This window comes from Geotrypetes seraphini, chromosome 4, assembly GCF_902459505.1.
Source record: "Geotrypetes seraphini chromosome 4, aGeoSer1.1, whole genome shotgun sequence".
In the NCBI taxonomy this organism is placed as follows: domain Eukaryota; kingdom Metazoa; phylum Chordata; class Amphibia; order Gymnophiona; family Dermophiidae; genus Geotrypetes; species Geotrypetes seraphini.
The window spans coordinates 297536760-297564181 of record NC_047087.1 but is presented as its reverse complement, the minus strand read 5'-3'; the positions used below and the strand labels follow the sequence as shown (position 1 = coordinate 297564181).

Here is a 27422-nt window from a genome sequence, read left to right as displayed (position 1 = left end):
TCTTCCAGGTGCTTCCTCTTTATTTGTTCCATAGGGATAAGCTGCAACTCATTCGCTTGGTACGTTTTCTCTGAGTTGGTAAAAGGGCACGTAAAGTGGCCTTACCATGGTACAAGGGGGGGGGGTAGGTTTACTGAATCTTCATTTCTTGACAGTTGGTTGCAGCATGTGCCATATCAATGATTTGTTTTGGGGCATCTCTTAATTTACTAATACTCCCTTGGAGCTCTCTTGTTTCCAGAATTCTCATTTTAGAGCATTTTTACATGCCATTCCCTCCGGATGCATGGGGACTCTTTCTCATACTGTTTTACACGGCTCTTTGAAGAGGGTTTGGAAATGGGTTTGTCGCTTTCATGGTGTTTCAACTAGTATATATCCTTTCTTGCCTTTGCTTCTCAATGCTTCATTTTCTCCTGGTATTGATAATGCTGCTTTTGTTGGATGGGAAGCAAAGGGGATTCTTTACTTATTTCATCTGATGATGGGACCATTAAATTCTTTGACCAATTACAACGTGAATTTGACATACCTCCTTCTGATAGTTTTGTGTATTTTCAGATTTGCCACTATATACAATCCCTTGATTCAGGTGACCTAGCTACTTGTCACAATGAGCTGTTGTCTACAGCCTATACCATTGGATCTCAATAGCTGATTCCTCTTCAATTTCACCATTACCTGAAGGATGAATCCCCTTTGCTTGACCATAGTAAGTTAATGGATGCTTGGGCCCAGGATTTACCTAAAGACGCAGTCTCAGCGGCTATTAAGCGGTTGAGTGTTTATCGCAAATATATGACCTTTTGAGATCAACATTATAAACTGGTGTTGCATCTTTATATTTCCCCTAAGAGAGCATACTTAGCTCGTTTTCGTGCCACGGTTAAATGCCCTCAATGTAATTGTCCAGAGGTGGGTTTGAGCCATATGTTTTGGTCTTGCTCTCTGGTGGTGACCTACTGGGACCGCATCTTCACTTTTGTTGAACTTATCTGGAGAATAAAGATACGTTCCTCTCCGTTACTATTTGGTGTTATTCCCAGTTACTATCCCTAACAGCGGGGTACTTCCACATTTGGCCCTTTGTCAACTAGTAATCAGTCATATCAATCATGGAGTTATATGTCACTCACACCCCTATATGTCACTCACACCCCAAGTCCAGACCAGTCCACCTGACTTCTACTACCGGCAACCCCCTTGCACAATGACATCATGTACTCGAGCTCCCGGAAAGATTCCTTGTTTGCTACGATGTAGGTGTGGCCTGGCAGGATGTCGTCCATGGTGCTCACGGGGTGGCCCTCACGCGGCGTGAAGATCCGCAGCACTGACCCCTGCGTCATGGGCACATGCCTAGTCAACTCTGACAGGAAGGTGTCAAAAGTGGGCACATGCTTGCCGTTGATCACCAATTTCCTGCCAACGAAGAAAGGGTCCCCGTTACGGTAGAAGACCACAGATCTGGCCGGGATTAACTGCGTCAGGTAGCCATTGTATATTTCATCTTGCAATAACCTGGACATGATGATGATTCGGAGAATGGAGAGGGGGAATCAGCGATGAACTGGTATCAAACAGGTGGTGACCACGCTTTAAGCAGCGAGGTTGCGAAGGACAGCGTGGAAGAGAGTGCGAGGTCCGATTTGTTATATATCTTTTTTCATAAATTTTTTATTTTTCAAAATAAATATACAAAGTATACAAATAAATATGCAAATATACATATATACAAATATACAAAAGATAACTTAAACAAGAAATTAATGTAGACACTTTCTAAACAAACTCGCGAGTAGAAGTGAATAACCACTGGTTCAAGACTCGTATGCCTTTTGCACTAGAAATTAATATTAAAGGACTTAATCATGAAATCATTTTGATTTTGCCAATATACTACTCTATGGGTTTTAATGATGTAAACTGCTTTTGATACACTGGAGAAAAAAATGGAGTCAAATGAATAGAGTGGAGTTGCATCCCAACAATTAGATTAGCAGACTGAAAATCAATAAGTCAAAGTTCAATTCCCTCTGTTGTCACAGGTATAAACACAAATTTTTAAGTTCACTGGGAAATACCTATTGTCCTGAATGAAACGTGCCTTGAGCTACCAGTGAAAATATGTGAGCTAAATAAAAATATGAAAATATGTTTTGAACAGTATTATACATATTGAAGAAATGAAGAAATACATGAGACATAATCAAGATACCTCTCATTAGCTGTTGCTTGTTATTCAGACAATCTCGTTCAATATTAGCCAACTCTGTTTTCTGCTGATGGATGATTTTCTTGAGTGAGCCATCCAGCTCTTGTTGCTGCTTTTGCAGAAATTCTTGTTCCTATTAATGATGATGAATAAAAAGTAAATTCCAACATACATTTGTAAACACTGAAGCAAGGGCTTGCAGACCATATTTTACTTTAAGGGTGTTTTATAAAACTAGAATGCATTAAAAAAAACCTTGCTATTTAAGCCTTTTATTGGGCCGTCCAAAGGAAAAAAGTATACGTGAACAGAATTTTAAGTATTCAATAACATTCTACAAAAGCAAACAAAAACACTACATCCCCCAAACAAACTGCAACCTAAAACCACACAGCAAACAGCCAAACTAATTCCAAAAAAGAATAAGCCAAGAAAAACTTGGCTAGAATGAAGGGAAATCAAGAGTTTACCATAGAAGCAAAATGACAGAAAATGGCTCAGAAACCAACAAAATAAAATGTTGTATTAAAATATCTTCAAAAATTTAAAGGAAAGAACCCAAAATTTGTACAGAGCAGTTTAAAGCCTATTAGTTATGTGGATGTTTACTCAGAAGTAAGATAGATTTTTAAAAAATATGTAACATATACTGAATTGAAAAATACATCTGTGCTTCTCTACTGGCTCATTTATTCTCAAACATGGCAACTCATTTCAGTACCCAGAATCTATTTACATTTCATACCACCATTCAAATGAATAAAATGGACCCATAGGCTTGTCAGGTTTTCAGGATATTTCTAATGAATATACATGTTAGGGATCTGCATGCCTGTCACCCCATTATATGCAAATCTCTCTCATGCATATTCATTAGGAATATTCTGAAAACCCATTTGGCCTGTGGACCCATTTGAGTAGTCTTGGGCTACAGCATAAAATTTTAAAATTTCACTAAAATTCCATTTCAGTTTGGTAAAACTGAAACATACCCATATAGGGTTGATATAATATGGCAGCACTGGATTATATAAAATACCATATTCATTTGAAAGGAATATATAAAAGCTAACAACTAGTTAGGGTAACATGGTTGGGAGTTTTACCTACAAAAAATTGGGGATAGGGGAGAAGGTAGAGACTCGAACCAATCCCAGGCATACTGACAGGTTCAAAATGGATATAGCAAAGCTGCTTGTATAATAACTTATTTGAAAACAACAGTTCACCTGTCACAAAAGTGGATCATGTGACTGCCATTCCAAGCATAATGAGTTTTAGAGTGCTCTGGAAAAGCAAGTGGTCTTTCTTGAGCAAACATTAGTTCTGTTTTACTCTTTTGGATCTTGCCAGGTTTGAATCTTGTCTGGATTGGCCATGGTTGGAAATAAGTAGATGTTTACGTTTTTAAGAGGGAGGCATCCAAGGCTAGTTTACCATATGCTCAATCTGGAACAGAAGGTACCTTCTTGATTTGAAAAGTGGCAAAAAGATCAAGGGAGAGCCCAACTCTTGAAAAATCCTCTGAGCCACTACATTATCCAAGGACCACTCATATGGTGGAATTCAGCTTGTCTACTAAGTTTTTGCCTTTCCCTGTCAGGTAAGTAGCCCAGAGGGCGATTCTCTTAGAAATTACGCAGTTCCACATCTTGATAGTCTCTCAACACAAGAGGTATGGCCTTGTTCCTCTCTACCTTTTGATATAATAGATCACTACTTGTTTGTCTGTTTTTAAGAATATAATTTTGTATGCCAACCAATCTTTGAAAGCCTTTAGAGCTTTCTAGCTGCACTAAATTCTAGGAAATCTGATGAAATTTCTCCTGGGAATATCATAACCACTAAGAATGAAGGCCATCTAGAAAGGCTCTCCAACCCAGTTTTGATGCGCTTATACATACTATTTGAATTTGATTGAACTGAACCATCCAACAGTCTCTTTCAAAGCAGTTTTGTAACAAATACGGCATCCCATTCCCATTGCCTGTGTCTACTTCATGTACAAGGTCCAGTTGAGCTTGTCTCATCTTGATATGTCAGGAGTATCACTGAGGCCATATGGCCCACCATTCTCAAATGTTTTCCATGCTGTCATCTGCCAAGTCTCTTTGTTTTAAAACTACTTTGAATATTAGATTGGTGATCACTTGCTGTGGTAGAAAAACTTTCACTTGAGTCATGTCTAGCAGAACTACCATAAATTCCAATTGTGGTAATGGGTTTTGTTGAGCAGTTTATGATTTACCTTTTTAACTTTGGCATCCAGATGGTTGTGCCCTAATTATTCTGCCATTTTGCAAGATATGCTCTTGATCAGTCAATCATTCAAATAAGGAAACACCTGCATTCCCAGTCTGTGTAGATATATTGCTACAACCAGAAGGCATTTCATGAATACCCAAGGAGCTGATATGAAGAAACGTCTGGAAAATATAACTAGTCACCCTTTTGGAAAAAAAAGAGATTATGTACTAACTCAAAACACGGTTATGGGGAAATAACCCATCTGTCTAGAATGTCTTACCTTTTGCAATGGAAAGCGAATTAGTGTGGCTAGGGAAAAACATCCTGTACTTCTTTCTAGGAATTTGTTCAGTGCCCTTGTTCTTGCAAGATCAGAAAATACTTGAGTAAAGTTCCTGCCTCTTTTGGGCTTGAGTGCTTTGTTGTCTAGGGAAGACAGCTCTTTGATAACAATTTCCTGATGCTGAGAGCGTGGTCACAATGCTCTCCGTGAACATTTTGTTGGTATTTCAAATAGATGCACACGGAATTTTAGCTGGACATCTTTAGAAGCTTCTCTTTTCTAATAGAAGTGGACCAGCACAAATACTGTCTGAGGTAGGGAGAACGAGAGGCACTCTCTAAAGTTGAAAGGGGATAGATTCCGTACGAACGTAAGGAAGTTCTTTTTCACCCAGAGAGTGGTAGAAAACTGGAACGCTCTTCCGGAGTCTGTCATAGGGGAAAACACTCTCCAGGGATTCAAGATGAAGTTAGACAAGTTCCTGCTGAACCAAAACATACACAGGTAGTGCTAGTCTCAATTAGGGCGCTGGTTTTCATGAGAGGGATGCCGCGTGAGCGGGCTGCTGGGCACGATGGACCACTGGTCTTACTCCGCAGCGGCAATTCTTATGTTCTTATGGTTTTGGCTGCAGATCAGGTTAAGACTTCTGGGCCTTCTGCTGACTAAGAAAAGAGCAAAACAAGATTTGGCTCTTACCTTGCTAATAAATTTTCTAGTAGATAGGTGTGTCATTCTGGATGGACAGGTAATATCCCAGTGCTCACAAGCCATGCAGAAGGAATCCACTCCAGCTTTTGAATCTCTTCTCCTTCACCAGAGGGCTCTGCAGCCCCCTTCAGTTTGTACCAAAGCAAGTGATAACCCCATAGAGAAACATGTGAAAGAGGGGTATGGGGAAACTACCCGAACTACAACTCCATTCTGCTCTGAAATCATAATAAACATGTTAAACATTGCCAATAAACAAATCAAAACAGAAACAACATGTATGTGGTACAAGTACAATCTCAAAGTGTTACAGCAATAGTTTAATCTTTATACTCTTAAAGACTGACAAACATGCAAATATCAGTTTGGATTCAAATTTTCTGATAGAGATACGAGGTAGGCACATAAGATAACTGACAGGGCGGGGTTCCAGAATGATACACCTATCTTCTAGAAAAGATATTAGCAAGGTAAGAACCTAATCTCTTTTTCTAGTGCAATAGGTATGTCATTGTGGATGGGCAGAACGTATAAAAGTAGTCCCAGCAATCTAGGGCGGGATCATAGCGCTGGCTTGTAACCCTGAGGACCCAAGGGCGGAGTCCTCCTTTGCCGATACATCCACTCTATAAAAGATGGAAAATGTAGGTAGAGTGGACCAAGTTGCTGTCCTACAAATCTCCTAGGGGGAGATTGCCAATCTCCTAGAGGGAGCTTCCGCCCATGAAGAAGCCATGCTTCTAGTGGAATATGCCTTTAAGGAAATAGGTGCCTGTTTTCCACAGGCGATATATGCTGATGAAATGGCCTTATGGATCCACCTAGAGTTTGTGTCCTTGGAGGCTGGTGTGCTGTGTCTACCCTAACTAGAGAGCATAAAAAAGATTGTCAAATAGTCTGAACTCATTGGTAACCTCAAGCACTCTTCTCCCATCCAACGTTTTCAGAATCCATTCCTCCTTCTTAGAACTTGTGGACTGGAACATCGATAACCAGACTTCTGAACTGACATGGGAAGGCAAAACAATCTTTGACAAAAGAGATGGAATGGTGCACAAGAAACTATGGTCTCTGTGAACTTGAGAAAAGGCTCTCTGCAAGAGCCAGGAACTCAGATACTCTTCTTGCTTAGGTAATGGCCACAAGAAAGACTGTCTTGAACATCAAATCCATTAAGGACACTTCCTTTAGCGGCTTGTATGGTGCTTGGCTGAGGCCTTGCAAAACCACATTAAGGTTTCCTGTAAAGAATGGGTGTTTACCGAGGGCCTGAGGAATCTGGCTGTATCCAGATGAGACTTCAACAAAGCCTTTCGGCCTCAAACCCTGAAACAAGAGTCTTGCAACTTGGACTCTGAGAGATGCCATTGTAAGCCTCTTGTCAAGGCCAGCCTGGAGGAAGGCTAATATCATGGAGATCAGAACGGAGCAGAAAAAGGCTCCTCCTTTCCCTTAATGTATCAGTGCTGGAAAGCTTCTCATGCTTTAGCATAAGCAGAGACCATCGTAGGCTTTTAGGATCTGAGGAGAATACCAATGACTACATCAGAGTATATCTTGCATGCTAACACTGCAAGCTCAGGGGCCATGCCTTATGTGCAAAGCAATCCGGGACTTCTATGAACTGGTCTGTGTGCTCATCTGAAGACGCACTAGGGCTGTATACCATGATCTGCATGGCCAAACTGGAGCCATTAGAATGACTGCTCCCAGATATCTTGCAATCCTATGGAGAATCTAGACTATCGTGGGCAACAGAGGAAACATGTACAAGAGCTCGCTCTTCAGCCACGGCTGGACCAGAGTGTCCAGACCTAAGCCTCTGGGCTCAGATCTTCAACTGAAGAATCGGTTTATCTTCTTGCTTGTTGCTGTCATCATCAGATAGAATGTTGGGTTACCCCCCCAGTGATGAACAATGGCTTGGATGGCTGCAGCACAGTGTCTGTCTGCTGAGAAAAAACAGCTTGGACATTGTCCACTCCTGTTACATGTGCCACGAAGAGAGCCTGAAGATGAGGCTCTGCCCACCTGAATAGTAAGCGAGCTTCTAGACTCAGCTGCACACTCTAGGTGCCTCCCTGATGATTGACATAAGCCATTGCTGTAGCACTGTCTGAGAAGACCCAAGCTACTTGTCCCTCCAAACTCTTCTGTAGTCTCTGCAACACCAAAGGAATGGCTCAAATTTCTAATCTGTTGATCGACTACTTCCTTTGAAAGGCTGACCAATGCCCCTGGATCAGGTGTCTGTTGCAGTTAGCCCCCAGTTTTCACAATTACCCATGAAGCTGTTCGGAGCAGCATAACCCTTGACGACACTTGTGGGTAAAGCCACCAGTCCATACTGGGCTTCTGGTATCCATGGCAAAGACATCTACAGGAGTCCGATTGATGTGACCACTAATAGCAACGCAGACTGGCGAGGACGCATGTGAGCCTGCGCTCAGAGAACCACGTCTATCATGGCTGCCATGGAGCTTTGAACTTGGAGGTAGTGCCACGCAGATGGAGCTGGTTTGACTAGCAAGCTCATTAACTGAGTGCAAAGCTTCTAACTGCGTGCCTCTGGAAGAAAGACATAACCTCCTGAAATGTCAAAGGCAATTCCCAGGTATTCCAGGGACTGGGATGGAACCAGATGGCTCTCACTGAAATTCACTATCCAACCCAGGGTAACACTTGTTCTCCTTCTGTGGACGATGGAGCTCTGATCAGCCAGTCAGTCCAGCTATGGATGAACCTGCAATCCCATCTTGCACAGGTAAGCAGCTACCACCATCATCAGCTTGATGTATGTGCAAGGTTCTGTCGCCCGTCCAAAGGGAAGGGCCGAGAACTGGTAATGGTTTCCCAGGACATGAAATCTCAGAAACATTCTATGATCTGGAAATATGGGAATATGCAGATAGGCCTCTGTCAAATCCATAGAAGCCAGAAATTTTGCCGGTGCTACTGCCACTATGACTGAACGTACTGTCTCCATGCGAAAGCACAGAACTTTCAGTGCTGCAGTGATGTGCATAAGTTCCAGAATGGGTCTGAGCCTTTCTTGGACATGACAGAGTCTATGAAGGATCTGCCCAAGGCCAAATCTTCGGGGGGCACAGACTCTATGGCATGAATATCTAACAGTCTTTGAACTGTAGCTACGACCTTGCATGATTTCTCTGGTTGCCCCACTGGGGAGTCCACACACCAGCTTCTCTAGGGTTGGGTAATGAATGATCTGAGTGATCTCTAGTACCCAACAATCTGATGAGATCTGCACCCAGGCCCCATATAGTCAGAGAGCCACCCCCTATCTTCAGGGGAATGGCTCTAGACTTGGCATCACTGTGCTTTCTTGGATGATGTAACAAGAACTGGAGGCCTGGTTTTGCCTAGGACCTGAGAATCTGTCTGGATCTCTGAGAGAAGGCTCCTGCTGAGAACTGCTGAAAGTGCCTACAGCCACAAAAATTAGACCACCTGGAACCTCTCTCAAGGTTTCATGGTGGGCTGTCAGGTAGAGAATTTGGCTGATGATCTGCCATGCTGTCATGAGAATGTCCAGCTTCTTTATAAACAATATTTGTCTCTTGAAAGAAGTCTGCTGAGCGTAACCTTAGAGGTAGAATCTCCTGCCCATTGACTTATCCAGAATATTCTGTGGGCTGAGATCAAATAAGCAACAACTTTACTCATGACTCTGACGATATTGTATAGAACTCCAGATAACAAGATCTAGGGTAAAGGCTCGGCTTCTTATAGTTCAAGGCCCTGCAACCTGGTATGACAAGTGCATGTCACAAAGGAAGCTGCTGAAGTTACTTTAATTCCCAAGGATAGCACTTCAAATTGTCTTAAGAATCACATCCACTCTGCGGTCCTGCATATCCTTTAATACCATGCCTCTCTCACTTGGTAAGGATGTGTGCTTGGTTACCTGTGCTACTAAGGAATCTACCTTGAGCTGAGTGAACAGCTGCTGACACTCCTGTGCCATTGGATACAGCAGAGTTATAGTCTTGGCTACCGTAAGGGCCCTTTCAAGAGCATCACAAGCTCTGTGACGCATACATTGATATCAGATGCAAGGGAAATGAAAAGAAGACTGGACTCTTACTCCGCTCATTATAGAGTAGGAAGCCCAGAGACTGAATGCTATTGCTGAATAATTATGCAGCAGCTTACATGAACCCTTGAAAAAGCCAGTAATTGTGGCAAAACGGGTCCTGTTGGGCTGTGGATGCCTGCTACATTTAAGATAAGTACTGTAAAGATATATTTAATACTATTCATATGAATATGGTTTTAATGAAGATTTAATGGAGAAGATTTTAAGATAAATCATCAATAAAACAATTAAAAATTATTATAAGTAAAAATTAAATAAAATAGGAAGGTGGAGGGTTTTCAGGATCAATGAATGAAATGTGGAACATTGTCAGACTTGCCTAAGGTTTATTCCCTACTATCAAGCAGGTTTCTGAGATCCTTTTCCTCCCCCTGTTTATACCCTATGCTTTGAAGAGTGGGATTTTTTTTGTTAGTTTAGAGTTTTTCCAGTTGGTCTCACTTACCATCTTCAGTATATATCAGTGTGTTACTACACTTCTCTAATTCCCCCATTGTTCACGTAAACCGCTGCTGCTGTGATGTCAGACATTACCTGCACAGCTTTTCCATGAATCAGGGGAAAAGGCTGCACCAAAGCTAGCCAGATAGCTCTCACCTCCAGGCAGTTAACAGGGCCCAAGGTTTTTTCTTCTGACCAGTGTCTCTGTACAACCCATCCTAAGACAATGAAACCCAAAATACCCAAGCTTGCAGCCACCTCAAGCCCTTGTCCACAGTACCACCTCTAAAGCTGCTGTCATGGAATCAAAGCTGAATATAGTCTGAAGCTTTCAAAGTCCAAAACATACAAAAGGCCCTCTCTGTTGGGTTAGTAGCTTGTCCACTTTCTCCTTCGTGAGTATACCACATAACACACAAGTGTTGAAATGGATTCCTAGATACTCAAGTACTTGTGAAGGAATCAGACAGCTCTTGGTAAAACTCAAAACCCTACCTAGGCTGTTCCAAAAGTCCTGTTCCAAGTCAGTTTAGATCAGTCAGTCAATCAATCATCCCAGTAAGGGTTGACAGGAATTTCATCCTTGCTCAGAAATGCTGCAAACACCATTATCTTGAACATCTTGAGTGTTGTTAGACCAAAGGAGAGCAACCTGAACTGAGAATGGCCACTCAAAGCCAAAGGAAACACTTGTTGCTGTTACTGATGACTCAATGTGAAGGTAGGCTTTGGCCAAGTTGAAGAGGTCAGGAATTCCTCTGACCTAATGGAAGAAATCATTAAACACAATATCTTGAAATGAATATGTAGACCTTCAAAACCAGAATGGGCTGAACACCCCATTCTTGGAGACCAAAAAATAGATGGAAGAATGGCCTTGACCGCATTCCTGGATGGTGCCCAAATTGAAAATACATTGAATAGTCTCTGTGTGCTTTTCATTTGAGAGCCAATCCACAAGGTGATATCACAAAGGTGTCTCAAAAAGGATCTGCAAACTCAGATTGTAACTTTGCTGAACAACTTCCAAAACTCACTGGTCAGAAATAATTGGGGTCTACTCCCAAGGGAAAACCCCCCTAAGTGAAAGCAGACCCTCACCTGTATCTCCAGTGAGGGGACTCACTGATTCTCTTTGAGGATTCCTTAAGCAGGACCAAAGGAGGATAAGCAGCTGCTAGCTCTCATTGTCTCTACCTCACAAAAGACTTTCTCTTTTGAGAACTAGATAAGGGATGAACAGGACTTTTTTGCCCTATCAAGACTAACTCCAGTCTCAGAGACGAAACCTGCCCCGCACCCTCAGAAGGAAGAAGTCTATTCTCTGGGATTCATGGGGGCCCAAGTCCCCTAAATTCTTGACAAGCTTTTTAAGGTCTTCCACAAAGAGAAGACTGATGCCAAACAAAACTGATGCCATCTGCTGCCCAAATGCATAACTAGACACACTGTAGAGCCACCCATCTCCAACTGAGCTATCTCAAGGATGGCCAAAAGCTGTTGAACCCAACTCAAGACAGCACAGGCCACACAACCCCTACTAACTGCTGCCTAAACATTTAATGACAACGAGCTGAAAGCCTGTTTGAGAAGCAGCTCCCAATTTCAGCCATGGGAATATTTCTGTACATACTCCCGCATATACTTCTACAGGAATTATGATCTTTCTGGTCACCACTGTCATTAAGTTATCAACTTGGAAAAGTTTCTCCAACTCTCCACAAGGAGAGGATACTGGCCCAGCAGCTTAGAACCCCATAAAACTAAATTTGGGTCTTCTCATTCTATCAGAACTATCTCAGAAAGAGCCTTATGCACGGGAAAGACCATAGGATGTTTCCTTAATTTTGCCACAATTGGGCTCTCATCCCTAATTACTCCTGTGGCATCACTGTAGAAATTCAAAGTGGAGAACACTTTGATAATTCTTCCATTTGAAACAGTTGCACTACTTAGGAATTTTCCTCCTCTCCCAGAAAAGTTCTCTAGACTCAAGTCACCTAAAACCTTGCAAATAAGGAACCTCCACCCAAGGTCTTTCATGGATGACACAGAATAAAAGAAGGAACCCACCATTCCCCATCAGAAAGCCAAAGCATTTGATGAAAGAAGAGGAACCATCTAAACCTTTCAGGGACCCCAAAGACCAGGCAAGATGCCTTAGCCTTGGAAGCAAGAAAAAGCTTCAAGGTGGCACACTTATGTTATAGCCTGAGTAATCTGTGCCCCCAGGGATAGGGAGAGGCCCCCTGAGAGTCCTGACGGTTCTATGCTTCTGGGGGTGGGAGGGGGGCTCAGAATGGGTAAAGATTGATCCTCTCTAGGCAGTATGAAAAAATCATAATTCAAACGTAAAATGATCATCATTCTCACCAAAAATGTGGCAGGAACAGAGGTCACCTCAGCTGCTTCATTTGATATTCAAGGTAGTTCTGCTGGATCCAAAGCTTGCAACAAAGGATCCCATCACATGTAGGGCAAAGAGGAGCCAGAGCAGTGTTTAACCACTGAGTTCTTCAGACCCTACAGTATCTACTGGCTGGAATACTAAAGTCATGTTGGAGAGCAGAATCAGCAAGGCCCTGAAGGACAGACTTTCCCTGAGATCTGTTTGTAAAAATCTCCCACTTATTGCCACAGGGAACAGAACAGAAAGTCAGGTTCCATCTGAATGGGTAAAAAAGAAATTTGCTGGTGGAGGTCCCACAGCACCTACCCCAGCCAGCAAGGACCAGTTGACCAAGGATTGGAGATATGTAAAGGAACAGACTTCTGGGCTCTAATGAGGGCTGGGCCATGGATCAACAACCAAGAGCATACACTGACCATAACACTTTTGGGGCACAAGCAGTAGACTGAGTCCAGCCTGTACTAAAGATACCTAGTGAACCAAGACCAACCTACACTATCTGCTAGGAACAGATAAACACTATCAAGTTTCATGTTGCAGCACTCCTTATACAAGTAATGTCACTGGAATCTTTAGCTTCATCTGATAGTTGGAGAATATAACCCATTGATCTGGACTAGTCTAGTAAGATAGGGAACAAAAAAAAAAAGAACCCACAGTGCAAAGGACGAAACATACATATTGCACTAAAAGCTGCAGATTTCTACAAGCAACCTGAGGTTTTTAATAAGAAGATCCACTACTTATTGCTCACCGATTCCTACTCTAGAGAATCTACAGGTTTTTAAGAATTTCCTACTGAATTCCTCACATATGTTTTATATATTACATGTTATTCATCTGAAGCTCTTTTATATGAGCCCTGAGAACAAAAGTGAGTTGCCCACGTTGTTACAATGGGAGATATTGGCTAAGTTATGAGGTAAACATAAAATTAGGGTGTACAGAGTAATCATTTTCTTTCATCTGGCTAGTTTAAGTAACTGATGCTATTAGATGGATTCATCAAGTCAACAATAGTTTTTTGAACATGTACAAAAATATGGAAATTAGGGCATGGCCCACTGTTGTTTTTTTAGTACAACTGGCTGACAGGTGCTACCCAAATTATCTAGAAATTTCAGAAACCATTCTGAGCAAAATTGGGCTATTCTGAATTCAAGATAAAATAAAATTATCTTGAGGCTATGAATTGGTAAAATAATGCTAAAAGTGGATGTGGCCCACTTTTGCTATGAAGGGCTCATATAAAAATGTTGAAATTCAATTCATGCAAATAAGAGTAAGGAGGCATACAGAAGTGGCTGAGTAAACTTCTTTTGAGTTTAGGATTTCACTGCTTAGCATGAACCTTAACATGAATTTTTAAAACGTCACCTATCAATCTGTGCCTCTGGAATCAACTGAAAACAGGGAATTTACTTTAATCTGCTTTCCTGTATTTTTTTTTATGATTTGATAAAATTAATTACTTCATATTATCAGAATTTTGTCTAAGTATGTGATTATTGGGAGAGTCAGATCTGATTTTTTAGACCGACAGTCTGTGAGCACCACACAAGCAGTTATCTAAGCAATGACATAGTATCAGTCATTAAACAATAGCAATGACCACTGGTTATGCTCAGGGTATATATCAATTCTTGAAAGAAGCTATGGTTGTGACCTCTGGCCAGGACCATCAATACAATGGATAAGCAACTGGGATAAGTGAGGCAGCAGAAAGAGAGATGGCACTGGAAAAGAGGGTGAAACCACAAAAGAGAATAGTAAGCAAATAAAATATTTACATGTTCAGTGTATACACACATGAGCCATCCATTAAGATAAAGAGGAAGGGGAAAAAGCAAAAGGTTCCTCTATGAGACTTACATCTTGCATCTGTGCGTTGAACAATGTACACGAAGACAAACGAAAAGATTGAATCATAACCTGAGCAACACCCTGCAGATTAGAATGAAAGGGACTTCCTATGTCAGAAATCAAATATAAAGTACCACTTGGAAAATTAAAATTTATGAATCTTCAATTGTCTGTGATTTTTTTTTGTTGGATTATCTAATTTATGCCATAAACTAGAAAAACAATTAACAATAACACTTAGAATGTATTTGGTTTGATTTGGTTCAGTTATTATTTTGAGTCTAATGATAAACAGTGAGTTCAGAGCACAGATTCACAACTCTGGTCCACAAGGGGTCACAAACAAAACCAAAATAATGCAAATTAGCCTTGCTATTAGACCAAATTTATGGTAATAGATCTTGGATGGCTATCTATTTACAGAAGCTACCAGAAGGAAAGCTATCCAAGGGATCAGAATCCAGACCCTGTGCCATAGGACAACTTTCTTTGCAGATGCCTATGGAGAAATCTCTGCAAGAATTTGAAGAGGCAAGCTTTGATCCCTGCTTCACTTCCCTTACATAGAAAGGCTAGGAAAACTACAACAGTCCTGAAACAAAATGCTTTCTCTCAAATGTCCTTTTTAGTGAAATGTAGATTGCCATCTGCCTTTCTTTCTTAAAGTAATGCAAAAATCCAAATTATGGGCAAGATTATGTTAAAACCTGCAAGAAGAGGTAGAGGTTAGTCTGTTTTGCCTTAACTGTTTTGAAACCTGAAATCTTCTTGGATAAATATTTTTTTTAATGTATTTTACTCCTTATAAAACCTTGTTGCAGCTTGGAAATGCTCAGTCACCGAGTCCTATTATACAGATAATTCACAAATTGATGCACTGTACTTATAAAATTAGAATGAACATTTCTCTATAAGTTATACTTAAACTAAAAACATTTTAACTTATCACATTAATACACTGTTATATATATATATATATATATATATTTTTTTTTTTTTAAGTAGCTTACCTGTAACTGGTGCCCTGAGAATAGCAGAATATAAGTCCTTATTAATAGGCGACATTCTCTGAAAGAATCCAGTAGAGTGAAGAGTAACCAGCTCTTAAAAACTGCAGCATGATTTAACAGCGCATGTGTGGGGACTTCCCACTATTATCTTTAATGCAGGACCCACCTCCTTCCTATGCCTACCTAAATGCTGTTGAAATTTTCAGAGAAGTCAACTCTTAGAAGCAGAAAGGTATGAAAGTTTTATGCCCATTTCTCCTTGAAGAATATCTGTTACAAGGTAAGCTACATGGAAGCTCAGCAACATTGTATAGATCAGTGTTCTTCAATCACCAGTCCATGGACCGGTGCCGGTCTGCAGAATTTTTCTGCCGGTCCACAGGGCCGGCACCTCCATTGGGCCCAAGAGATTGTTCAGTAGCCGCCGTATGATCAATGTGGCATCTTCGAGCCGGCTCCCTGAGTGCTGCAGTGCACAAAGCCATCTTACCCGCGACCTACGCCTGACCCGGAAGCCTTCTCTCTGATGTCGCCAACGTCAGAGGGAAGGCTTCCAGATGAGGCGCTGGACTTGCGCGATGAGCCGCTTCCCACAGCTTTGTGCAATGCAGCACTTAGGGAGCTGGCCCGAAGACCCTGTGTTGATCGCACCATGGACCGGCCTGAAGCTAACACCGGGGGGGCAGGCCAGAAGGCAAGGCACATGAAGGGAGAGCGTCAACAATGGTAGGGGAAATGCTTTTATTTTTTTTATTTAGTGATTTTACATCTGCCCTAATTGTCTGTCCTAACTGTTCAGGAAGAAATGCATTTGTTTGTTTTTCTCTGGGGGTTGTACTGCTTGCAGGGTCTTGCATCTTAGGGGTTTGTTTGTGAATATTAGTACTTTTAGTTTTTGGTCCTGCATTTGCATGGGGTTATCTGTTTTCTGGTAGGAATGAATGTTGAAAAGCATACAGTGTGCTTTCTGTATTTTAATTTTGTGGCTAACCATTATGTATTGTTAATATGATTATATTGTATGTGTGTACATATGAAAAATGGATGGAAAATATGGTGTTACAATTATGGGGGCGGGGTCTGGGGCAGAGATTGGGTGGATATGGGCACGACTTAGCCCAGTGTTCTTCAACTGCCGGTCTGCTGACCGGTGCCGGTCCACAAAATAATTATTTTATTTCAGCCGGTCCATAGGTGTCAAAAGGTTGAAGAACACTGGTCTAGATGCACCTATTACAGCTAAAGAAGTCCTACAGGCTATTAAAGCTTTGCAGGCTGGTAGGGCTCCTGGCCTTTGACTTTTGTTGTTTTACACAGGAGTGCTGATTAGCAGGCCTAGAAGATGAAGTTGGTGGCCTGTAACAACATTTCATGTTATAATAGTATGAACATATGGATGGAGCAGAATATCTTCTATAAGGAGAAGATGTAGAGGTTTGTGGTTTAGACCAAGTTGCCATGGTGTGTGTTTTCAAATTCAACCAGCCACCTCCTAAATATTATCTCCAAGCAGATCATCTCCATTGCAAGTAACATTAGCAAGACATTCCTGTACTGTGGTTTCAAGATCAGAGACTCCGAGCCAGGATAAATGATGCATAGCTAGGGCTACTGCAGATGTTTGAGAAGAAATACTGAATGCATCAAATATGTCTCTAGCTAGAAATGACCTCGCAGTGAGCAAGCAAGTTTTTAGACAATAGATGAAATTAATTTAGCTTCTCTTGAGGGAAGAATTCATCAAAAGTTGGAAGTTGTTTAATTAAGGAATTTAAACAGAGATACAGAATTGGTGTCAACATAGATAACAAAAAGAAGGGCACCTGAAGATTGGAGGGTGGCTAATGTTATGCCAATTTTTAAAAAGGAGTCCAGCGGAGATCCGGGAAATTATAAGACTGATATATTCCACCGCTGATGTGTCTTTCCGATGGTGTAATATGGTTTTGATGGCTAAAGTTAGTAATATTTGTAGCAATTTTGAGTGATCCTCTATAATTGGCTGTTGAGGACCATAGTGTCCCATCATGACAATTTGAAAAGTTAAAGGCTCGTTTATGTTTAATAGAGAAGAAAAGGTCATCCAGATACGTTGCCAAAACTCTTGCAGATAAGCACAGTGATAAAGTGAATGAGATAATATGCCAATATCTTTGCAACAGGACCAGCATCTATTTGTATTGTCTTTTTTTGAGTTTAGATAATTTGTAGGGTGCCCAGATGGCTTTGTGTAACACAAAGAACATAGGCGCGCTTGCTGTTTTAGCAAACGCTAACATGTCCATTATAGTCTATGGATGCGTTAGCATTTACCCCGCGCGCTAAAATGGCTAGTGCGCCTTAGTAAAAGGACCCCATAGTTTGTGTAGTTGCAGCAGATTTTAGAAATTTGTGTATGGAGGTCCAAATGTGTTCCCATTGTTTCACAGGGATATCTGTCTTAAGGGTGTGAAAAATTAGTGTCCTGTAGTAACCTGTATCACTGAGAAGCGGCACCTTTTTAAAAATATATTGTTGTCGTGCAAGAAATTAAACTTGGAGCTGAAGCACACAGTTGTTTATTATTCAGATAAGTTGCCAGACAATGTTGAAGTTGGAACATTTATAGAATTGGCTGGATGGTAAGTAATATTTAGATCGCAATTCCTGAAAAGTTAGCCATTTATTATCATTCCTTAGATGTTGAAGCAACCATATTAAGGGGAATTAAGGGATTGGGACTTATATACCACCTTTTTTGTAGTTATACAACCACACTCAAAGCAGTTTACAGACAGGTTCTTCAAGCATTTTCCCTAGTTGTCCCGGTGGGCTCAAAATCCATCTAATGTACCTGGGGCAGTGGAGAATTGGTTTGAACCCACATCAGGATACTGAGGCTGAAGCTCTAACCACTGTGCCACACTCTCTCCATATGCCAGCTTTCTGCTAAAGCAGCCAATGAAGAGTCTTCCCTTGAATTCGAATGCTCCCATTATTCCATACAGGCATATATAGAGTAAATCAACCACAGATCTGGTAAACATATCTCTATTGTTTTTACTGCTTGTGAGGCACTATGTAGAAGTTTATCTTGGTTAAGATGTTTACCAAATGTCAAAAATGGAAGGCGGTGAAGTAGGTAGTTCCATTTAGATGATATCGCATACATCCAGTCAGGGTAATCAGCAGTACCATTGAACCATCTTGAGATTTGCAACGCATGTTCCTCAGGACAAAGTAACTGATGTAGAAGAGACTTGGCTTTCTGATTCTGGTTCAGCATCTGAACATATCATACGGCCTGATCCAAATACATGTTACCCTAGAAAAAATTTAGAAACTTACATTTTCCCATTTCTTCTGCCAGCTCTGGCAGAAATGCTGCATGAGGCAGAAAAGAAAAAGTGTTATGAGCGAAAGAGAACAAAATTTATTGCCTGTGATTTCCTCACGGAATGGCTATACAACTTCAACCCAAAAAGAAAAGATGAAGCCTTTGTAGATTTCTCCAACATCCCATTTGTGGCACAGAGATTAAAGGAGCATCCTAGACCACCAATTCCGCTGTCCCTATTAATATCAGAAGAAGAGGCTGCCTTAATTATTCAGTCATTCTGGAGAGGTTATCGGGTGCGTTGCTCTAGTGAAATTCAAGAACTGCGCCAATGGAAGAAGCAGTTGAGAGAGGTCAAGCACATTAATTTGAAAGTGTAAAAGTTTGGGATATGCAGGAAACCAAAGTAAGAAAAAAAATTCAAGAAAGTGTCCCATGGAACTGGGCCTAGTTCTAGTAAAACGTTGTCACCACTAGCCGAAGACCTTCACTAAGTAATGTTGGTGAGAGATAGAGAAAAAATCTGGTAAACTGTACTACTGAAAATGATTAAAAATACCAATTCTTAGCAGGAGGTATGGTCAAGAGTGGTACTGAATGCTTCTCAGTGGACGGATTTTTGAAGAAGAAAATTCTTTTGTTTCTTAGATATAAACAGAAAATCAAATGTTATAGCTGCTGAGTTAACTGAGAACACACCCATCAAAGTTGGGTAGCCTTCCAAGTGTGATCTTCCTAGGGTCTTCAGGCAGATTGAAGATATCACTTTCAATCAGATTTTTTAAAAATTTTGCTTTAGGACACATCAGACATGCATGGTGGTTTGTTATTCCATAGAAAGGCTGTAAGGATTTTCTCCAATTTGTGGTAAATTTTAATCCTGAAGTAGATAGGTAGCATCTGAAGAGTATAGTTAATTTTAAGTGAAATCATCATTTTGATGGTATCTAATCTGCCCCACCATGAAAGTCATAATGGAGACCATTTTTTTGACATTTCCTGTGTTGTACTGATTAGTGCTTCATCATTTAACTGCAGCGTTTTGTCAATAGTTGAACCAAATAATATTCCCAGATGTTATATACATATTCAGGGCTTCCAGTCTCTCATTTGTCTTCTGGCGCAAACCTCCTACCATTTTTGTCGCCTTCCTCTATACCGCTTAAAGTCTTCTTATGTTCTTTACCAGATATGGTGTCCAAAATTTAACACAATACTCTAAGTGGGGCCCCACCATTGACCTGTATAGGAGCATCAACACCTTTTTTCTACTAGTCACACCTCTCTCTATACAGCCTAGCATCCTTCTGGCAACAGTCACCGCCTTGTCACACAGTTTCTTTGACTTTAGATCTTCAGACACTATCACCCCATCCGTGCATATCAGCCTCCCAGCACATATGGCTCCTTCCGATTTCTAATCCCCAAAATGAATATTGGGAAAAATAACCCAAATCACAATTACCTGATGCTAGGGTCCACCTTGGGGGTTAGCACCCAAGAAAAGGATCTGGATGTCATTGTAGACAATACAATGAAACCTTCTTCTCAATGTGCAGTGGTGGCCAAAAATGCAAACAAGATGATAGGAATTATTAAAAAAAGGGATTATTATAATGCCTCTGTATCGCTCCATGGTGCAACCACACCTGAAGTACTGCATTCAGTTCTGGTCTCCTTATCTCAAGAAAGATATAGTGGCACTAGAAAAGGTTCAAAGAAGAGCGACTAAGATGATAAAGGGGATGGAACTCCTCTTGTATGAGAAAGACTAAAAAGGATAGGGCTCTTCAGCTTGGAAAAGAGACAGCTGAGGGGAGGTACGATTGAAGTCTACAAAATCCTGAGTGGAGTAGAATGGGTACAAGTTGATCGATTTTTCACAAGTGGATCGATTTTTCAAAAATGACAAAGACTAATGGACACTCAATGAAGTTACAGGGAGATACTTTTAAAACCAATAGGAGAAAATATTTTTTCACTCAAAAAAATAGTTAAGCAGATAGCATAGCTGGTTTTAAGAAAGGTTTGGACAATTTCCTAGAGGAAAAGTCCATAGTCTGTTATTGAGAAAGACACGGGGGAAGCCACTGCTTGCCCTGGCTCGGTAGCATGGAATGTTGCTACTCTTTAGGGTTTGGCCAGGTACTAATGACCTAGATTGGCCACTGTGAGGATGGGCTATTGGGCTAAATGGACCACAGGTCTGACCCAGTAAGGCTATTTTTATGTTCTTATGTTATAATGTTCTGGCTTCCCTTCCAGTTGTTTGACTGCTGTAGCATTTTAAAGCAGGTTCCACAACTAGAGAACAATGTTGAAGTGCTTTTTTCAAAACCTGGAGACACTTGTATTCTACACAGTGTCAATTGTTTTAAGAACTTCCTTAACTGACAGAGGGGTCTCCAAGTTCTTAAAAAGGATATCTTTTGTGACTCTATGTAAAGGCACTTTGATGCAGTCATTTGGAGGCTATTCATAGATCAGTTCAAAAAGTTCAGAGCATGGCTCTTCCTCTGTCTCCACTTTAGTGGACAGAGCTTAACCCATTTGCCTTGTAAAGACAGTAAAGGTTATACTTTCTTGTGGAGACTTTCACCTTTGAGGCAGAGGAGAATAACCAGATGGGATATCATAGGATTCTTCTGCTGACAAGTCTGGTAAATTCTCATCTGAATGGTTGGAGATACCTGAATCAGACGGCTCAAAATATTCTTTCCTAGGTGAATCAGGGAGTTTGTGTCAATAGGAGTGTCGATTGTGCATTGAGGAGTGTTGAAGCAGGGGTTGATGCTCTGACCCAGCAGATAGCTCCTCTGCCAATGACGACGCATATTTGGAGTGAGTCCATTCTGGATGCTTGACATCGAGCGGGGTTGTATGACCTCATCCTTGATTGATGCCTCGATAGGCAGGGCTGAGGCAGGCATGGATGCCTTTAAAGACTGTAGCATAGCCTGGATCTCCTCCTGGAGAATTGGTGCCTGCACCGGAAGAGATATCAGTATTGAAGCAGTCTGTGGTGCTGGTTGTGGGAGACCTCAATGCTGATGCATGCCTGGGAGGAAACATGATCTGAAAGTGATAGCACACAATCCATGGTACGTCAACGCTTACTATGTATCAAGGAGGTGGATGACTGGGAAGACGACATGCCAAAACTAGAGGAGGAGGAATGTTTATGCTTCTTATGTGTCTTATGTGAAGTGTCCCCTAATGTATAAAGCATGGACGAAGATGATGTTGAGTCCCGTCTCTGAAGAGAACCCAATGTTTGGTGCTCTCTATGCGGCATCAGTGCACGCGGTGCCGATACTGATGCCAATACAGGTTGAGTGTCAGATGCCAAATCTTCTGCCATGCCCAATGTTGAACTGAAAAGTTTATCACACTGAATTTGTCTGGCTTTTAGTGACCTCATGTTCTATACCTAGATACTGAACACACCAGTTAAGGAAGTTAGAGCCTGAAATGGTCCAGTTACATTAAGTACATTACTTGAAGCCACTTAGCACCCCTGGGGAGAAAAACCACCAATGCGGTCAAAAATCTAGAAGGCCCTGGAAGCTCAACTAAAATCAATAACGCTCCTTGGGTCAAAGACAAACAATTGAAGAATTGTCAAAATTTAACCAAACTCAAAGAAAATACTGGAAAAAAATGAAGAATTAAGAAAACAAGAATAAAATATCATGAAGAAACAAACAAAAAAAGAATTCAAAGTTTGACACATTGAGAAGAGACCGAAGACACAGCTTCTCGGCTCTGCAGAAAACTTAGAACTATCGATCCCATTTGCCGACGTCGGGTGGGAAGGCACCTGCACGGTGTAGGCAATGACTAAAAATTTAAAGTGACAGTGCACTTGGTAGTGTATGTTCCGGGTTCCAAGGATGACGTCTCCACATGTGAGAATATTATACCTGCTTGTCCTTGGAGAATAACTTTTTCACTGTACTGAGCTCCATCAGATTATATCACCTATCAGTGACTATTTCATATCCTGCTTGTCCTCAGAGAACATATTACTTGAATATGGACATCACTTCACAAATGTACTTCTAAGCACACCACCATTTCATCAATAATTGAGTTTGTAACAGATGAATTTTAGCTCAATTCATAGGCTAAAAGTTACATTAAGAATTAGCCTACATACCCATTTATTTATCACAAATGAAAATGCAAAATGATTAAGCCATGTATATAATTTTGTTTTTTAGTAGCACAAAGCTGCTGCTGTTACCTGAGCATGCTGGGTTTGTGCAAGCTCCTCTTTCCTGCGTTTCATGAGCTCTTTTCTCAGCTCTTTTGGTGCTTTTTCCACTTCAGTTAAAACCTACAGTATAAGCATGCAGAAAGTGGGGAAAATAACACTTTCTCCACAGCAGGCACTTGCCGTGAATGTCAGCTGTAGATCAAGCAGTAATACTAGACAGCCCCCTTAAACATGCACTCATCTGAAAGAACAGATATTAGAAGAAAAAGTATGGAAAGTTTGCATGCTATGCGGACCTTATTTGAAAGCGGTCAAGCAAATTTATAATGCAATGTGATTCTAGGGCCAATCTTAATTTCCTTCTCAAATACATTTCAAGATACGTTTACTATGTTCACATGCAAGAACCAAAAAGAGTACAATATAAGAACTGAAGCTCCTGTTTTTATGCTGAACACCTAAACCTGAAGCAAACAGAAAGGTGACACACTAAATGCTGCAAGTAATCATGCAAGTAGAACCTAGTAAATTTTTAAAAATGCATATACTGTATATCCCATCCAACAAACACATTTTTGGCCAAGGGAATTTATATTATTCATAATGCATTTAATATTAAACTATAAAACTCAGACTCTGTCTTCCAATAAGATAATCTTGTAACAAAAGCTTTATCTAGGAAAATTTGGCTGATAAACTTTAAAGTATGTATCTTTAATATATTGGTACACTTCTGATATCTTACTGAATTTCTATCAGTTCTGTAATCTTATTTCATTAGAGCCTACCCTATTTGGAAAGGCAGGTAGCTCAAGCCTGTCAATCTTCCTGAAGACTCTCAAGCTTCCAAGATCTCTCATTAACTCCCTCCTTGCATAGCAATAGGACCACCACTGCTGAATAAAGTGGTAGAACAGAAAATGGCAACAGGGAAAAGACAATAAAAGAACTACATTAGGCTGCCTCTCTTCCAACTTCTACCCTTACCTGTACTTAACAAACATACATGCAATACAGAGAGGCTATGGGAGCATAGATTAATCATGGAAATAAAACTTCTTCTTTTGATGATCCCGCACTACCACATATTTACATCCCTGTGGAGAACCACACAGAGAAAGAGGGGATGGTAGATTATGGGACATGAATAAGGATAAGAGACTAGGATGGACTGAGAGAGCCAGAGAGAGAAAGACAGAGAATAAGGGGGAATACTGATGAGGGAAGATCCAAAATGGGGGAGACCTGAAGAACTAAATAAGAGTCATAAATGGGGAAGCATGGGGCTGAAGGACGATAAGAGTGAAAGTTTGAAAAAGGAGAGAAAAGGAGAAAGAAACAGTGGAAAAAAGCAACAGTAAGAGGATAAGATGGAAGGATGAGAACAGATAAGAGATTCAGGAAAGGTTGAGATACAGTAGTTAGATCATAATCTTGGGTGATCAGTTATCTCAAGATCCCATATGAGGGCTACTCAAAGATTCTGTCTAGGGAAAATGCTAAACTATAAAATTTTGATGAAAGTTAAACAGTCCAACTGAAAGCATTTCAAAGAGAAAAAAAAACTAAAGGGAAACTCCTTAACCCTGATATGCACAAACACACGGCCTCTTTTACAAAGCCACGCTAGAGGCTGCAACGCGGCAACAGCCCCAAAGCCCTTTAAGCCTCTATGGGCTTCAGGGCCGCTAGTGCGGCTTTGTAAAAGAGGCCAATAGCAAAAGGTTATTTTGACTCTACTAACTTGGGCTCTACTAGCATGGGAAAATGGTAGGACTTTTTGCTAATCAGAGCTTCCCATTTTGGTTTTTACACACCAAAATGTGCTTCATGTTGTGGGATATGAGCTTTTAAGAAGATTACCCCCTTTAGATGTTTAATATTTTCCCATCACAAACCACAAGGAACACTTGCTTTACATGCTGAATGCCAAAAAGAAGCAATAAAGAAGGCCTGAATTAACTCAAATCAGTTCGTGCAGAAATATCTATAGTCTTGGTACTTTCACATCTTGCATGTAAACACAGAAAACAATCTGACCCATTTCTGGAAATATTTTTATAGTATTTTAAGGAAAAGCACATGCTCATTTGGAAAGCACCTTTAATTGCTTACTAAACGGGTCATTTACTAATAGTTAATGAGCATTATTTGCAGCAGGGCCACTACATAATATGGTCCTCATGGTAAATAATGTGCATTAACAAAGTTAACACTTTGTCAGCTGTTAGTAAATGAAGCCCTAGTTTTTAAGATGTTTGAACATAAAGAATGTTCTGAAGAACAAAGTTCAACAGTAGTGTTTTTGTTGTTTTTAATTAGCCAATACTTTGGATGAACTGTTGCTCAGTGCACAAGTTTTTTCATTTTTTTTTTTTTACCTTTCTTCAAAATCAGAACAGTGACACTGGTGAAGATTCAAGCACAAAGTGTTGTTATACCATGAAAGGCTTTACTACTCAGTCTGATTGCCTAAAATGAAATTTCAGTATGTAAGTCCCTTCTACTGGGGAACTGTATACCTACCACCACAACCTGCCTGAGGTATCTAAACTGAGGTGTCTACAGTAAAATCTAAATAAATATCCCATGATATGCGTTTGCCTTTTAAAATGAAGTAGAATGTTCTTATTTTTTTTCAGCAATGGCTGTTTCTTGTGCCGGCATGCACGGAATGGGAGCAAAGTTTTCGGCTGATATTTATTCCCCGAGGAAGCCCCTTGTGGGGTGAAACAAGGCACTTGCTGGAATTTGGAACATGGTCTTTGGTCTGTTCATCTCGTCAGCGCCGTTCGTTCCAGCTTGTCTGGCCAGATGTTTCCAGCTACGGCGTTTGGACCATGGATCCTAAACTAAATTAAACTTTTTAGTTTTTCTTTTCCTGTGCACAGTGATGGGTTTTTCACCCTTTAGATAAATACATTTTAAGTGGTGGTGGAGATTTTTGTCTATGATAGAAAATTAAGCAGATTTGAGCGCATATCAATTTTGATGATTGGCTGCTGATATCAATTTCGAGGCTTTTCTCCACTTTTTTGTTTAAATGTTTATCGGGGGTGTGTAGCCCATCTCTGGTGAGTGAGATATATATTCTTGCAGATTTTTGATTTATTATTTTTGTTCGTCTTTATGAAATTTCAAAGGTGTCAAGGCTATGCCTGCACATAGGTCAACACCTATGTACAGAAGTACGGTATATATCTCGACTACTGTATAAACACATGTCAATGGGGTTTTCAAACTTCTATTTTACCTATCTAGAAAGGATTGCATGTCAGCTTTTAAAACTTTGTGTTTTTAACTAATATTGCATGTATTTGTTCTCTGTTACACAAAATGTGGTTTGTTTCTTTGTTTTTATATTATATAATCCAACTTGAACCACTTTAATAAAAGCGGAATTTAAGTACCACTTTAAATTAAAATTTTAAACAAGGTATGTCCTTGCTAAACTTCACTTGTGTTATCCACTCTCCTTATAAAAGTTCCACAGTCCGCCATAATTTTAAGTCCTGGCTGAAGTCCATACATATTCACATCAATTTTCTTAAATATTTCCAATGCACAAAATGTAAAATTATTTTTCAGCGCATGTCCTAATATGTATCAAACATTTTTTATGTTAAAACTTGTGCATCTAAGAACAAATGGCAACAGTAAAAGCACCCACAGAAAAATGCCAAACCACCAAGTGATATTCCATTTTCCATGAGTTTTGTTTTGATCAATGCAGTGCATCAAGAACCAAACCAACAGCCATAAAAAGACCCAACCACCAGTGACTCAAAAATAAAGATATTAAGCAACAGGAAAAAAAAACACACATTAGAATAGTGCATCACATTTTTATACCTATAGAAAAGAAAACATTAAAAAAAATCTTTCATAATGCAACCTGCATCATACAAGTTGGCTTTTTGCATAGGACAAGGTACAGAAATCCATACAATTTTCAAAACTTATGAAAACAATTCTTTCATATGTGCAAGCTCTTATCTAAGTACAGTGGTACCTCAGTTTACGAGTGCACCGGTTTGCGAGTGTTTGCAAGCAAAACATTTGCAAAATCGGTGCCTCGGAAACCGAGCATGGCTCGATTTACGAGTGCCCCCCCCGCGATCCAGCACCCCACCTACCACGACCCGGCACCCCCCGACGCGATTGGGCATCCACCCCACCACGATCCGGCACACCCCCGACGCTTCTTACCCTCATCTGGGCACCAGCATGTCCTGTGCTTGTGCCGGTGCCCGAAGATCGGCCTCCTCTTCTGCTAGGCCTTGAGCATCTGAGCATGCTCAATGCCTGCGAGTTCACATTCAGAGGGGGAGGGGGCGGCCTTAGGGGGGGGTGAAGAGCCGGCCAGATCCCCTTACCTTTGTGGCGCTTTCCCCGACCGACCGACAACAGGCCCGGTCCGACAAACCTCCCTACCCTGTAGCCGCGAATCTAAATTACCTTCTTATAGCAGCTGGATTCAGGGCAGGGAGGTTTGTCGGATTGGGCCTGTTCTGTTGTCAGTCGGGCTGGGAAGCGCCACGAAGGTAAGGGGCAGGGAGGGAGAAAGGGAGGAAAGGTGGAGTGGAG

At 40.8% G+C, this 27422-nt stretch overlaps 1 protein-coding gene across 2 annotated transcripts in view; it reads right to left on the bottom strand.

Moving 5' to 3' along the window:
• Window positions 1–27422, bottom strand: part of SLK (STE20 like kinase) — a 277359-nt gene that overhangs the window by 76509 nt on the left and 173428 nt on the right. The window contains exons 13-14 of one of the 2 annotated variants that reach the window (XM_033941264.1): window positions 22863–22955; window positions 2219–2348 (exon numbers count right to left, since the gene is read on the bottom strand). In XM_033941264.1, the coding sequence (XP_033797155.1) occupies window positions 2219–2348; window positions 22863–22955 (223 nt within the window). The remainder of the gene's footprint in view (window positions 1–2218; window positions 2349–22862; window positions 22956–27422) is intronic. The other variant, XM_033941265.1, reaches the window with a different exon arrangement.